A 16025-nucleotide genomic window follows, 5' to 3' on the forward strand; every position below is an offset into this window, starting at 1 on the left:
CCAGGTTGGAGGCACTTCCAAGCCTACTGATGTTGTGAATATTTGTAGCATTCATAGTTGCTACCTCCTAATCAACACAGACTCCGACAGGAAACCAAAACATACTTCCTACCATTCTTGATCCTATGATTAAAAATGGTATCTGTTAACAATATAAGAAACTAGCCTTTCCCACAGATGAAAAAATGAAAAACAAAGCAGGAAAGACATTAAAAACACAAACTACCATGTAGGAACTTTAATAATTAACAAAGTTCTGAAAAGGACACTGAAAGGTGCCCTGTGCGGACAAAGAAAATACAAACCAAAAAGCAGACATGAAGGCATAAAGTCAAAGGACATTCACTCATTTTAAGAACTCTTTTATCCCAAACGTTCCAGTAAGGAAAGTCACTGTTGTAGGTACACCTGTGTTGACATCTACACAAATAAACAGCAGGGCTGAGCAAATTTACACCCAAGGAAGGAAGAGGCAGAAGAGAATCTCTGGAGGGAAAAAAACCCAGCTGCCCCACATCTTTAATCTCATGGGCCTCGTTTATTGTAGCCTAACACACATACCTTCACTCAGGAGAAGTGCCCACTAAAAATTGTCGCTGGCTACCTGGCTTTACAAGGATAAAGTCAGTGGCCACTGCAGCCACTGACCTTCAATAGCCACTGAAAGGAGTTAGGGTGGAGATCAGGACTGAGGCAACTGCAGTCCAGGAAAAACTGGCAGGAAGGCCTTCGGATAGTTATTTTCAAAATAACATGTTAGAAACCCAAAGGCTTGCATCTCTTCCTATCTGGGGCTCGCATCTCCTCCTATCTGGAAAAGCACTAAACTCATGAACAGTGACACATGCCCATGACTAGCAGCAAGCCTCTGCCAAAATACATGCTTGACTGTACGTAACCCCCTAAAACCATACACACACTGACCTTAACCCCTTCCACTAAAACCATATACAGATCTTAATCCCCTTCACCAAAATCACATATACACTGACCTTACATATACACCATATATATATATACCCCACATATACACCAAAATCACATATACACATTCATCAGAGCTGAGGTGCTGCCTCCCAGCTATAGTGATTTTGCCCTAAGTATGTAACTCTCATGTTGTGCTTTTTCAGTTGACAGAAGTCAATTAAAACCTATCACATTGCTGACTGTGATGTCTCTTGTGCGTGTGCTGTCCTGTCTGACTCGTGCGACCCCACGGACAGTAACCCACCAGGATCCTCTATCCATGGGATTCTCCAAGCAAGATTACTGGAGTGGGTTACCACTTCCTCCTCCAGGGGTTCTTCCCAACCCAGGGACTGAACCCCCATCTCCTGCGTCTTCTGCATTGCAGGCGGATTCTTTACCTACTGAGACATCAGGGAAGCCCCTGTGACGTCTCTAAGTCCATGCTAGTAAGCTGGTAATTATTTCCAAAGAAAGCAAGAAATGCTGTGATCTGCACTTATTTCCATCTTTCCTGTAGCTCTTCTCTGAGTGGCCTAAGAAGTCATCTGAAACCACCTAGTCAGGACTCAGGAAATTTTAAGGTTGTAGCTTTTCAGAATGACTGAAGGTCTCTGCTACACATTTTGTGAAAAAACAAAATTCAAATGAATACATTGCAAAAATTTTGTGAGTTTTACTGAGTAATTGACGAATGGGCACCAGCTAATCTAGCAAACAGAAAGGAGCTCCTAGAAGCTGTTGAAACTGAGGAGTTTTTTAGGCAGAAGAGGGAGGGAACAGGAAGCTAACACTAGGCAAAAAAGTTATGGTAAGGTCACTTTCTTGAGGGGGCCAGCAGGGTTTATCAGACAGATGACCCGTTTAGTGTTGATCAGATTATCGAAAGACTGATTTAAGATTCCATTTCTGGGAGGGCCTCTGCTGTAATTAAGTCAAGTCAACGTTTGGTGACAGGGGCCTTTATCATTTAGGGGTTCCATTATGGACTATACTCTTGTTTATAACAATACAGAAATATTTGTCTAGAAGAAAATAAACCATCAAGTTCAAACTTCCTAAAAAAAGCCATCCTCCCCTTTTCTTCAGAGACTTAAAGCACAGCTATAAATTCTAAAGAGGCCCAACTGTTAAGTATTAAACTAAGTAATTATAGCTAGTTGTTAGTTATGGGCCACATGAGTAATTTATACGTGCTGTACACACACACACGTATGCAACAGGGCTCCTTTTACTAATGTTTACTTGGAGTTAAAAGATACTTTAAGAGGATTACAGAAAATGTTTCTTAGCCTTTATGACAACACTGGACACATTTATTTGCATCACTGGCCAGGGACAAAAACTCTTAAGGGGAAATCCTGAGGCACTTTATCAACAACACATATCATGACAATGTTTTCAGAGGTCCACTGTGGCGAAAGTGAAGAAAAATCTGCAGTTTCTTTTGGTGGAATGAAAACTGCATCAGTGATGGGACAAACTCCTACAACTCAGATCCTCCTGCTCATCAAAAAGATGCATGTGAGAAATGTTACTGATGTGTAAAATACTCCATTAAGTCACCTGAATAAAACTGTACATCAAGGAAACTGTGAAAAGGCTTCTCGATGACTTCCAGTGAAAACATTCTTTATTGGTAAGCACACATTTAAAACTTTCTTGATTACACACATCATGCAAAACTGACGTCACACATGGTTGTTTATTGTTAACAATCTCTTCTAACGGAATTATAAATTTTAAAAAGTTACAGTGACCGCAACAGTAAAAAGAATTCAGGAGAACTCTGAAGAAAGCAAATGCTTTGTAGAACAGGTGAAAATAATTTTCACCCCTCTGGCTGTTTAGTTCTCCCTCCCAACGAGAATCTATTTTGGAAAACTATTATATACAAGAACGGCAGTCATTCATGTATGTGCACCTACAGGCACTCCACCTGATTAAAAGAAACTACAAGAATAAAACTTCAAATAATTTTACAGGTTTTCTCCGTTTTGTTAATCAAAAACAGGGCAATGCCCTTATTTAAAATGTTCACCTGTTGCAGATTATTATTTCCATATGGCTATGACTCTGCTCCTTGGAAGCGTAGCTTACACCCGGTAACCCTTCCCTGCAGAGACTGACTGAACCGTCACGTCTGCATTCTCCACGTTGTTTCCAACCAGCGGGAAGGAACTGAGCTTCCTATTCTGAGAAGTCTTAGGAATACGCTGCTTCTTTTATGACACTGAGCACAAGTTTTCTCTGCAGTGGTGAGGCCAACACTGGCAGGTGGGCAGGTCTGGGAGCCCTCCCACTGTCTGCCTCACATAGGCAAACTCAGCTCCTTGAAGTGAAGCCCCCAGTGAAACGTGACATCCAAAGCTCCTACTGGCACATGCAGGTCAACCTGCAGAGTGGAGTTTTCCAGAGACCAAGTGGGTGCTGCCGTTAACAAGGACACAGAAATGCAGGAGTGGCCTTGGACCTGGGCAGTGGGAAGAGGGTGGAAGAACTCAAAGGAGCGTGGCAGAGAGCCAAAGCACGTGGCAGAGAACAGCTATGTGGCTGTGCGGACAGGGTTACTGGAAAAAAGGATCTTTTAAAAAGTTCGGGAGGAAATGAGGCCTGTGCCGCAGGAAAATGAAGGAAGAGAGATTCCAGTGAATCAGTGGCAGGAAGCTTAGCATTGTGACTGCAGCTGTGTGGAAAGAAAGGGGCATGAGAGAATCTCAAGACTCTCAGCTGAAGAGATTTCTGAGTGGTGTGGCAAGGGGCAGCCTGCTTTCTTCTTGCTGATTATAGTCTAATGTGAGAAAAAATAGATTAAGTTGAGGGAAGGACTGTTAAAAAAAAAAAAAGGGAAACAGGACTTGACCTGGAAATCCTTAGCTTATGGCAAAGACATTAAAATGCAAAGATTTACTTTTAGGTAGCTGAAGCTGAAACTCCAATACTCTGGCCACCTCATGCGAAGAGTTGACTCATTGGAAAAGACTCTAATGCTGGGAGGGATTGGGGGCAGGAGGAGAAGGGGACAACAGGGGATGAGATGGCTGGATGGCATCACCAACTTGATGGACATGAGTTTGAGTGAACTCCGGGAGTTGGTGATGACAGGGAGGCCTGGCGTGCTGCGATTCAGGGGGTCACAAAGAGTAGGACACAACTGAGCGACTGAACTGAGCTGAGGCCTGCTCTAGGGAAAGAGATGAGCCTGCGGCCTATGACCTTCTGCTTATACCTGAGAAAGAAAGAGAAGGTCACAGCCAGCCAGAAACAGCTGGATTACCTAGGAAAGCTCTGGAAGGAGCCTGTGGTCTAATGGAGTGAATCTCTGTACCATACACAGACGATCCACACGTCTCGAGAATGTTACATCAGCAGACACTGCTTTCTTAAAGAGGACAGAGACAACATGAAACAAAAAAACATGGCTCAGCCTCCTACAATTACACAGACATTACAAGCTGATAGAATTACTTGGCTGCAAATACCCACCACCTTTCATGAAAAAGGGGGGGGAGCGGGGAGAGGTCTCTGAGAGAAAGTCACACACCTAGAAAGGCTGCTGTGTCACAGAAGGTTGTTTCCAGGCCTTCAAGCCGAGTGTGGCTGGCTGAGCTTATGAAGTGCTTGGCACTGGCAGCTGCTCCTGCTTCCACCCCATTTTCTTTTTTTTTAAACAGGAATGTCTAGAACGGTTATTCTATGCCTGTTGCCATTATATAACTGGTTTTCTAGGTTCACAGATGCAGAGAAATTGTGTCCCAGGAATCACTCATACCAGATGTTCACTCACACTTGGTTTACATGATTTAAATGAGATTCGGGACATCTGAGTTCATGAGATCCAGGTAAAACTGCACTTTTAAGCTAGTGCTGCAGTGGGTTGAAGCTCTTGAGCACCTTTCAGGGTGGAATGTGGATCTTTGGGACAGAAGTGGATTGCAGTAGACAGAACGGCCTCCCAAAATGTTCATGTTCTAATCCGCAAGCCAATTAATTTGTCAGCCGATATGGTAGAAGACATTCTGCAGATGGGGTTAAGTCACACATTTGAGGCGAGATTATCCTAGAGTACCCAGGTAAAGCAAATGTAATCGCCAGGGCCCTTAGAAGAAAGGAGAATCAAAGCTGGAGGCAAAAGCCGTAAGGACAGAAGCCAAGATGAGGGGCTTGGCCACAGTGAAGGGATGGATGCCAGCTGAAGAGGCAAGAGATGAGCACTGGTGCACTGGAGGGAACCTGTGATCCATCACCTTTCACGATCAAAGGGACCTCAAGGATCCAGTTACTATGGAGACCTTACATGGGGAGAGCATCCAGGATCACCTGATAAACACAACAAACAGAGAATCTTTCCCAGCTGTTTTCAAAGAGATGTGATGACAGAGGAGTCAGAGGGATACAGTGTTGCTGGTTTTGGAGACGAAGAGAGGGGGCCACAGGCCCAGGCATGCAGGTGGCCGCTTGAAGCTGGTAAAGCAAGGACACACATCTCCCCGAGACCCTCCCAAGAGGAACGGTGCCCTGCTGATACCTGACTGTAGCCCAGTGAGGCCCATGTTGAGACCCAGAGAAATACAAGAAACCTGGGCTATTGTAAGCCACTATATCTGTAGTGATTTGTTACAGCAGCAATAAAAGACAAGCCAGGAGAGGTGACCAGAGATGAAATGGTGTTGGGAAGAATAAGCTCTTCTCTCACTCCTGCTGCATCCTCCCTCACTCAGCAAACATTTGGCTCCAGCAGAAACGCAGACATTGACGCTGGTGACTCTTCCGTTCTTTGATGGAAATCATTCTTCTGTTTCTGCCCTCGTTTGGTCTTGCAGTACAATACACTCTGGGTTGAACACTTACAACAGTGTTTAGTATACATGGTGGGTCCCCCAGAAACACTTGCTGAATGAATAAAAGGGGGTGATCAAGACAGGCGCTGCCAGGGACTGTAGTTACTCTCCTTTCAAGTGCAGTTGAACATACTCCTCCTCAAGAACTGCTGACCTTTATGTCTGTTTCTGGTTTATGATGGTCATAAAACACAAGGCGAAACTGTACTTTCTGACATGAGTAAAATAGCTAAGTCAGAAAGTAGAAAGGAATTATTTATCTTACTAGGAGAAATAACTACTATATGACCCAAGTATTTAAATATCAGAATATACACACACTTTCCAGTATATATTACAGAAAATATTTCAAAGTGTTTGATCAGATTTCTTAATGGCTGCTGATCAACGCAGCATCAAGAAACTTTAGTGCAAATTTTACCAAATTAATTTGTCAAAAATGGCATTTTGTTCATTTTCTGTGCAAACAAGTGCTGTTACATTAACTCTGAGCATGTATCAAATTGGTTTGCCTGAATATTTAAAAGCTATCAATGGAAGCCAGCCCTTTTGGCTAAAACTTCAAACATATGTTACCTTAAGATCTATTCCTAGTCCAAATTTGTCTGTCCTAAAGCTGGAAGATTGAAGAATTAAGTCAAAATTTACCTGTATAAATAAAAAAAATAATTTTTTACGCTCTTAAGTATTTTCCTCACTAATATGGCACATTACCACTCCTACATGCTACTACATAGGTAGGACAGTATCATTTTAGCTGCTGCAGTATCACAGTGTTAAGAATATCTGCTTCTTGTAGTGTCAGGCTTTCATCTGTTAGCACTTTGTTTGGAAACGAAGTCACGAGAATAAAGTCAAGAGTTGCAAATTCAGGACGAGACTGCACGATAAAGTCCCGGACATCCAGGATCCTGAAGAAATAAGATGAAAATAATTTGTGATATGGAAGTTTTATTGTCATTTAAGCTTTTTAGCTAAAATTAGATAATAATTAAAATAAATCACACGGTTCTAATCCTTATTTAAATGTGTTATAACCTTCTTTAATTTCAATGGATGGATTTATCTTGGCTTTCAGGTAAAACATGAGGATTAACTCTGGAGAGTACCTAACAGTTACTTTCATTGTAAATAGACACAATCTCCAGGTGAGTTGTTCTATCAAAGAAACATTAACAATGCTACTACACTGAACTACAAGGGCTGATTTTTTCATAGTATAAAATATCTTAGCAGCACATGATCCAGAAAAAGGTACCTCAGGTGAGCCTATGTCAATGTGAATCTGTACCTACAAAGAGTGTTTAAGAAAATTACTTTCATACAGACACAGTAACTCAACTAAGATCATAAATGTTATCTTAGTGGGACACAGTGAACAATAAAAATAATCTTATTAGCATAACAAATGAATGCTAAAATGACATTTAAAACTGTTTATTTGAAATACTTGATAACAGTACAGTTAAACTTTATTTACACTACAAATCTCTATGTAGATTATTAATCCTACAGGGTTAGGGCTTCTCTGATAGCTCAGTTGGTAAAGAATCCGCCTGCAATACAGGAGACCTGATAATACCTAGGTTGGCAGGATCTCCTGGAGAAGGGAAAGGCTATCCACTCCAGCATTCTGGCCTGGAGAAGTCCATGGACTTCTGTATAGTCAATGGGTCACAAAGAATAGGACACGACTGCGACTTCCACTTTCAATCAGGGTTATCATAAAATTTTAAAGGGGTAAAGTCCAAATAAGGTTTTACTAAAGCAAATCAAATCTGATTCAACTTTTCCTGGTTTTAGCAATAGCACAAAATGACAGCTTTTAACAATTTTCTTTATTTCTAAGTGGTATCTGTATTTGCATTAGTATTTGGACAGTTTACAGAGGATGTTTAAGTACTAATTGTTTGACTTCTTATTTCAAGTTTTTCTGTCAAAAACTTACTTCAAAAGTAAACCTAAGCCATTCCATATTTTTCCTGACTCAAGATGCACCCAGATTTACAAAGATGAGTCAGCCTGAGCTTACCTGTGTGTACTGTTGAACCTCTGTATCAAACGGCTCCCGTCTGCTAACCGGACCTGGATTTTGGTGGTTGGCATGGAATCGTCAATAAGAACCACTGCATTGAATAGTGACTTCTCCTCCTCTTCTGGGGAGGAAGGTGTACTGACTATTTCAGGTGTGAGGCTAAGGAAGAAGAATTAAAAGAACCAGAACGCAAATATGAACATGTAAGACGCACGACACACTGCAGACAGTAGAAGCACCACTCAGACCTCCAGCTGACTCTCTAGTCGTCCTGCCATCACGTCTGCGCCAGCGAGAACAAGGCTTCCTTTGGGATATCCTATTTTTCTTTCAAACTCTTTTATTAAAATTATTCTAGGTCCTACGATTCTGATTTAGTTTATCCAACTTCTTTTGAAAGCCTCACTCTGGATTTCTTCCTCCTTCATCCCTTTGAAATTTCATGAGACTGTTGGGCACAATGGTCTTCAGTCAGAAACCCGAGCAACTTGGAGTTTATGTCCAAGACTGACCATGAGCACAGACAGATTTCAGATCCCAGTTTTGTCAATTTGTGTGAACTCAAGTATCTAAACTAATCTCTTTGAATCCCAGTTCTATTGTTTATAAAATGGAAATAATAATGTTATGAAAGTCTGTTATAGTAATACAGTACTCAAAACAGTGTTTCAAGAGGTATCACTATATTTGTACATATCATCAATACTAAGCTATTAATTTAAACTTAATTGATACTTTAAAAATCTGATTTAAGTAGTTCCTGTTTTACAAAAAAGAAGTAACAAGAAATTTAACATATGGTGATGAGTGATAAACAAACAGACTCTGTATGATTTCAGTACCTTTAGACCATGAAATTTTTGCCTCTTATTTTATACCCCTGGATATGTTCCAGTATCTCCTAGTTTATAGTCTACAGGGAACCTGAATAAAATTTGTATCCTACTGTTACATGAAAACTGTATAAATCTTAATTACACTGAGTTGGTTCATAGTGCTTTTCAGGTCTACTATATAATTCTCCTTCACTGTATAGTCTATTAATTTTTGAGAGTTGGTATCAAAACTCTAACTAAAGATCTTACTTTATTGACTTAATATATGGTGACAAGTATGTAATGAACCTTGTGTGATATGATCTCTTTCCAGTGGACTGTGGTTACTAGCAACCATAGTGCCTCCTAATGCTAGGAGGATGACCCATAACTGTAAGCTGAAAGTGAACATCAAAAACAGAGTGCTCTTTTGGTTAAGCAATTAGAACAAATACAGCCAAGTTCTTTAAAGACATCACATCTTAGCCTTATCTCAGTTATCTTTTAAGGGATCTTTTGACAATCTTGATGTTTATTCTTTCAAATGTTGAGACTTAGATGGGTCCCTATGTTACTTTTGAAAAAAAAAAAAAAATCTGTTAGGATCAAGGCTCCATGAGCATTTGTGCTTTATTCTAGTACAATCCAAGCTCATTATGGCTCTTATTCCCACCCCAAAGCTTTCTCAGCCTATACAGCCAAGTGGGAAAAGTAACTGGCACTTCCTGCTACACTTTGCCTTTCCTTAGCTACCTCCTGACACATATTTCAGAGCCAATTTCAGAATGTATATGATAAAGACATGGAAAACGAGAAAACGATGATCTGCAGTCCCTGATCAGGTAGTATTAAGGAACCTCCTGTCAAGCCTGTAATTCAGGGTTGAAAGAGCTGTACCACCAAGGTGGGTTACTGTGCCAACAGGAGGACAGGAGGCAATGAACCCTCTCCCTCTGCGTCCCTATTCCCAGGTCTCCACACTGTCATTACCAGCAGCACCACATTCAAGTTCTGGAGTGAGGGAGGCGCCATGGCTAATAGCATGGATCCAGGAGCCTGACTCCAGGGCTGATTTCACCACTAGTCAGACATGTGACCGGCAGCAAGTCGTTTCACCTCTCTGTGCCCGAGTTCCCTCAGTTGTAAAACAGAGACAACAGCTGCACTATTGCAAAGATTAAATTAATTCGATCTGTAAGCATGTCAGTGCTTCTATAAAGTGGCTATTAATATTCTGTTGTCCTAACAACAACCAGGGGAGGAAAAGTTACTCATCACCCCACTGGCACATGGGGTTCTGGGGTTCTCTCCATGAAGTCAGGTTGCCTCACACTGCTCTTTCTGTGCTTTAATGCTTTCTGTTTAAAAAAAACTTCGGGCCAGCTAAGCTACTTCTCAAAACACGAAAATAAAGTGCAGGGTGGGAACTCTAAGAAGAAAAGCTTTCATGCATTTCTCTGTATGATGTGTGTGTGTGTCGAAGTGAAATTACATGGAACAACAACGAGAGACAGGTATAATGAACTGACACTGAATTCTTCCCTATGCTGAGAAACGAAAGGGGAAGAGAGAACCACTGTGCACAAGGCAACTGAGAAGAACTTGGAAAGAAAGGAGTCACATGAACAGGAACACAGGGCACCCTAGAGGGCATGGTGGCGACACAGCCAATTCAACATACCACCTCAGTGACACGCGGAAAATGGAGGGTCACGTTTACCAGCACACATTATTATGTTCACGAAAAGTCCAGTCATGGCTACTATAAAGGAGTCCACCATACATCATGCCACACTCACTGGTTTCTAAATTGTGCTTAGCAAAGTCCTGGGGTTCACTGTCTGGAGACACCTAAGACAATCCCCTCTTTCTGCAATCAGAATTCTATATGTGTTTCCATAACCTGAAGAAAGAGTTTGGCTGCTTAAAATATATTGAAAATAACCAACTTAAGGACATTACTTTGGCTGTAAGAGCTTAGCAATTACTTACAGCAGAGAGATGCTCACAGCTATGATCTAAGATATTTACTGTTTTATCTAATCAATAATTTCCCCCTCTGAACCCACATAACCAGAAACAGCCAGGATGGCACAGTGGTAAAAAGCATGCACCTGCAGACAGAGTGCCTGGTTTGAACCTCACATTCCAACCACCTCCTAGCTTAACTACAATGGAAGAACTACTGCACCTGCAAACGGAGTGGCGACAGGCGCGATGCAGGGAGTGGCTGTGGAGATGGAATGGTTCATGTCTATAAAGGTGCTGACAGGAGTCAGGGAGATGCAAATGACTGCTGTCTAAGTAATGCTCAAAATTCTCCAAGCCAGGCTTCAGCAATACGTGAATCATGGACTTCCAGATGTTCAAGCTGGTTTTAGAAAAGGCAGAGGAACCAGAGATCAAATTGCCAACATCCGCTGGATCATGGAAAAAGCAAGAGAGTTCCAGAAAAACATCTATTTCTGCTTTATTGACTATGCCAAAGCCTTTGACTGAGTGGATCACAATTAACTGTGGAAAATTCTGAAAGAGATGGGAATACCAGACCACCTGACCTGCCTCTTGAGAAATCTATATGCAGGTCAGGAAGCAACAGGTAGAAGTGGACACGGAACAACAGACTGGTTCCAAATAGGAAAAGGAATACGCCAAGGCTGTATATTGTCACCCTGCTTATTTAACTTCTTTGCAGAATACATCATGAGAAACACTGGTCTGGAAGAAGCACAAGCTGGAATCAAGATTGCCGGGAGAAATATCAATAACCTCAGATATGCAGATGACACCACCCTTGTGGCAGAAAGTGAAGAGGAGCTAAAAAGCCTCTTGATGAAAGTGAAAGAGGAGAGTGAAAAAGTTGGCTTAAAGCTCAACATTCAGAAAACAAAGATCATGGCATCCAGTCCCATCACTTCATGGGAAATAGATGGGGAAACAGTGGAAACAGTGTCAGACTTTATTTTTGGGGGCTCCAAAATCACTGCAGATGGTGACTGCAGCCCTGAAATTAAAAGATGCTTACTCCTTGGAAGGAAAGTTATGACCAACCTAGATAGCATATTGAAAAGCAGAGATAACTTTGCCAGCAAAGGTCCATCTAGTCAAGGCTATGGTTTTTCCAGTGGTCACATATGGATGTGAGAGTTGGACTGTGAAGAAGGCTGAGCTCCGAAGAATTGATGCTTTTGAACTGTGGTGTTGGAGAAGACTCTTGAGAGTCCCTTGGACTACAAGGAGATCCAACCAGTCCATTCTAAAGGAGATCAGTCCTGGGATTTCTTTGGAAGGACTGATGCTGAGGCTGAAACTCCAATACTTCGGCCACCTGATGCAAAGAGTTGATTCATTGGAAAAGACCCTGATGCTGGGAGGGATTGGGGGCAGGAGGAGAAGGGGACGACAGAGGATGAGATGGTGGGATGGCATCATCGACTCGATGGATATGAGTTTGAGTGAACCCCGGGAGTTGGTGGACAGGGAGGCCTGGCGTGCTGCGACTCATGGGGGTCGCAAAGAGTCAGACACACTGAGCGACTGAACTGAAGTATAACATTACTTACTAACACTATCACCAAAATTGCACATCTGATTCCATCAGCAAGGTCTTCACAATTCGTATCTTAGTTTTTATTTTTAATCTCTAGGTTATTGTGCTCTCAAAGAAAATTCATGTTGAACAAAGACAAGTATTTTTCTCACTTTAGTATTTTACCTTCCAAGTTTCTGTCCTTCTCCACTAAAAGCCTTGAACCTCAACCTAGGCTTTACGTATTCTTGATCCTGATGGTCCTCCATGTCCAAATTCAAGTGTCCTCCATGAACCAGTCGCTGAAGCTCCAGGGGAATTTCTCTTAAAAAAAAGAAAACCCACAATGAGATATGACCACACATCTGTCAGAATGGCATTCACCAAATAGAGCACAAATAACAAGTGCTGGCAAGGATGTAGGGAAAAAGAGAACCTGTATCCTGTTGCTGGGAGTGCTTCTGACAGAGCGCTGAGCTGTGGGATGGCATTTATAGCTCAGTCAGCATTAGAAAAGGCCCCCAGGACCTAACAGGTAGTGCGGTATTTCTTTCTAAATACCTGGCGGAAGGCTGGAAGTTTGACAGGGGTGGTTTTGATTATCGTCTGATTCGTGTGTGACACCCTCCCGCAGGCAACTGTTGTTTTCTTTTGTATTGTATTAACATGCTTTGAACTTTTCAGGAACTCACCTGCCATATAAACCAAAGAAAGATTGTACTTTGTTTTGTCTGGAACTTAATCAAGTCTCTGACTGCAATACCACATATAGTAATGAAGTTGCTAACTTCACACACCTCACTACTCCATTACTCTGATTTATGTTGTCATATCTACATGATAAGCACTAGACTGCACACAGGTGTGCAGTCTGTGTGTTTGCATGCTCAGTTCCCCAGTCATGTCCAACTCTTTGAAACCCCATAGACTATAGCTCACCTGGCTCCTCTGTCTATGGGATTTTCCAGGCAAAAATACTAGAGTGGGTTGCCATTTCCTCCTCCAGGGGATCTTCCCAACCCAGGGATCGAACCCAAGTCTCCTGCATTGGCAGGTGGATTCTTCACCACTGAGCTATCCGGGAACCAAGCTATCTACTTTGTTATATTTTGGTTATGTTATATATTGAAATATGTGTAATTTCATGATAAATTACCTTCCTTTACTTCTTCACCATATTTAAGATAAATGTTACATGTAACTTTTAGACATAATATGCACAGACTGATTATTTTATCTATAAACACTTCCTTGAGGATAGTAAAGATGGTGTTATAAAATATGTCATAAAGCAGGGGGCAATGATTATACAGCTGACAACCACTATCTGACCATCAATCATTTTTTTCACGGTGCCTTTTCTAAGATTGTTCTTGATCATAATTTGAACTTGAAGATACAGTGTGGCTCAAATGAAAACATCCCTTTGGTATTCCAAGATGGAATGTTAGCCTACAAAGTTCATGGAGTATTTATTTTCATTTAATAATAAATTAGTTTGGATTTTATGGATAGCACACTCATCATCGACATGGGCTTGCCTTCTCCCATCCTGAAGTAAGCGTTATTTCAACAGTCCTGTTGATCTTCACCAGGCAGACGACCACCCCCCTCCGGCCCCAGCTGCTCCCAGTATGCTCAGTGACTCTGCAAACTCCCAAGCCCATGGCCCTGACCTCACCTCTTGACCTTGCATTTACCACCAGCACACACTGCCTGCCGGGACAGCCTCCCACCTTTCTCAATGACTTCCTTCCCAATTACAGCATGTCTTACGAAACCTTCTTTGGTATTCTGACATTATATGGGAGAATTCAACTTCAAAATCCAAGAAAATTAATGTCCTAAAATGCCTTTCCTTCAGAGTTCCACCTCCACTCCCCTCCTACCACTGCTAGGATAAACTTCACCACCTGGAAAAGCCCCACCTTCAACTCCTGGAAGGAGAGTAGCCTCCTGTTCTGAGCCCTTCACTGCTACTCACATTTCCCAGCTCATAACCGGCCTGATGTTTCTTTCGCTGTAAAAGGGATGATCACTTTTCAGCTAGTGAAAATAAACAGCTCTTGGAAGCAAAATCACTCAAGTCCTTGTCCTTCAGCCACAAGGGCTGGTGAGTTACAATGTTCTTTAGATGGGTCAGGGCACTGTAAATCTGGTTTCAAAAATTTTAACTTCAAACTAACCTTCTGAATTCTTCTGCCAGCAATGCCATTTAAAAAGATTTCTAATATAAGCGGCTTTCAGGCATACATGCAGTGAGTTACCCTGTCAACAGTAAGCAGGACAGCGGCTTAGCAGATGGGCAGACACCTACTGATCAATTCACAAATTCATGACACTACGATGCTGCTTCTCAGAACTGGGACCACAGCTTCATGAGATTTTAAAAGGAACCAATATCTACTGCTCCCCCCACCAAGTTAAGAACCAGTGACTTATAGATACCAATGTGTCCTTTATATACTTAAAATACCCTTCCCCCGAGCAACTATTTACAGAATATATTCCAGTATTTCACTCTTAAAAAACCAGTGGAGCACTTCTGACTGGTGGTCTGTTTAAAAAAACAAACAAAACTTCCACCCTCAGTAATAGACAAAATCTAAGTAACATATCTTACCCTCTCTTAACAGACTCCAGAAACTGGGCATTTGTTGGGTCACTGTAAGGTCTCAACTCTCCATCATCCAAGCTGAAACCATTGCTCCACAGTTTAAGCAAAATTTGAACCTTTCGAGCATAGAAAAAAAGAAATACAAGAATGCGCCTGCATTACACAATTTTACTTTTCAAACACGTTATTTACTACTTACTTACAGTATGAAGTATACACTTCCCTGGTGGTCCAGCGGTTAAGAATCTGCCTGCCAATGCTGAGGAAACGGGTTCGACCCCTGGTTGGGGAGCTAAGATTCCACGTGCTGCCGGGCAACGAAGTCCATGTGCCACAATTACCGAGTCCAAGCTCTAAAGCCTGTGCTCCACAAGAGAACCCATTGCAATGAGAAGCCTGTACACCGCAACTAGAGAGTAGCCCCCATTCACTTCAACTATAGAAAGCCCGTGCAGCACTGAAGACCCAATGCAGCCAACAATAAATTAAAAAGAAAAAAACAATCAAAATATTTAAAAATATATACAAAACTTTTTGTACTATCCTTTATTCAGGTCAAATAAAGACATAAATGGAACCATGTGTGCTTCCTGAGATTTGTATTTGGCTTGACAAACTGACAATGGCTGAAGTATCAAAGGTGCCCCTGTGGGAGCCTGGCCTTGAAGTACAATTATTTCTAGTTCATTGAGAAGATCAAAGTCATGAGAGAAGCCACTGCCACTCCACATCCACTCTTCCCCTTCATCTGTACTCATATTCTTCTCTGCTTCATGCCAGGGAGCATGATGGAATCTCCAGCGACCCTCCAAAGTAAACTACTCATCATGTTGAAAATGAGACGGTTAACTCCAAAATTTCAAAAAGCAAAAACGATGACTGACTTTAGGTATTTCTACGTTTGTCCGTACGTGTTGTGTCCAACTCTTTCCAACCATGTGGACTGTAGCCTGCCAGGTTCCCCTGTCCATGGGGTTCTCCAGGCAACAAGAGGAGAGTGGACTGCCATTTCCTTCTCCAGGGGATCTTTCCAATCCAGGGATCGAACCCATGTCTCTTGTGTCTCCTGTATTGGCAGGTGACTGAATACGACTTGGGTCACCTGGGAAGCCCAATGTTTCTATGTATATAACTCAGCTAATTCTATACCATGATGGTATGCCGTTTATAATAATTGTTATAACATTTATGTAACTCATGACAGTGAATGATACATTCTTTC

The 16025-nt window shown here is 41.9% G+C and overlaps 1 protein-coding gene across 1 annotated transcript in view; it reads right to left on the reverse strand.

Moving 5' to 3' along the window:
- The window catches only part of UBXN2B (UBX domain protein 2B), a 29592-nt gene continuing 16144 nt past the window's right edge, over positions 2578-16025 (reverse strand). The window contains exons 5-8 of the mRNA XM_018058484.1: positions 14810-14919; positions 12373-12510; positions 7840-8001; positions 2578-6718 (exon numbers count right to left, since the gene is read on the reverse strand). Of these exons, the coding sequence (XP_017913973.1) occupies positions 6556-6718; positions 7840-8001; positions 12373-12510; positions 14810-14919 (573 nt within the window). The 3' untranslated portion in view covers positions 2578-6555. The remainder of the gene's footprint in view (positions 6719-7839; positions 8002-12372; positions 12511-14809; positions 14920-16025) is intronic.

Source organism: Capra hircus, chromosome 14 (genome assembly GCF_001704415.2).
Source record: "Capra hircus breed San Clemente chromosome 14, ASM170441v1, whole genome shotgun sequence".
Classification (NCBI taxonomy): Eukaryota; Metazoa; Chordata; class Mammalia; order Artiodactyla; family Bovidae; genus Capra; species Capra hircus.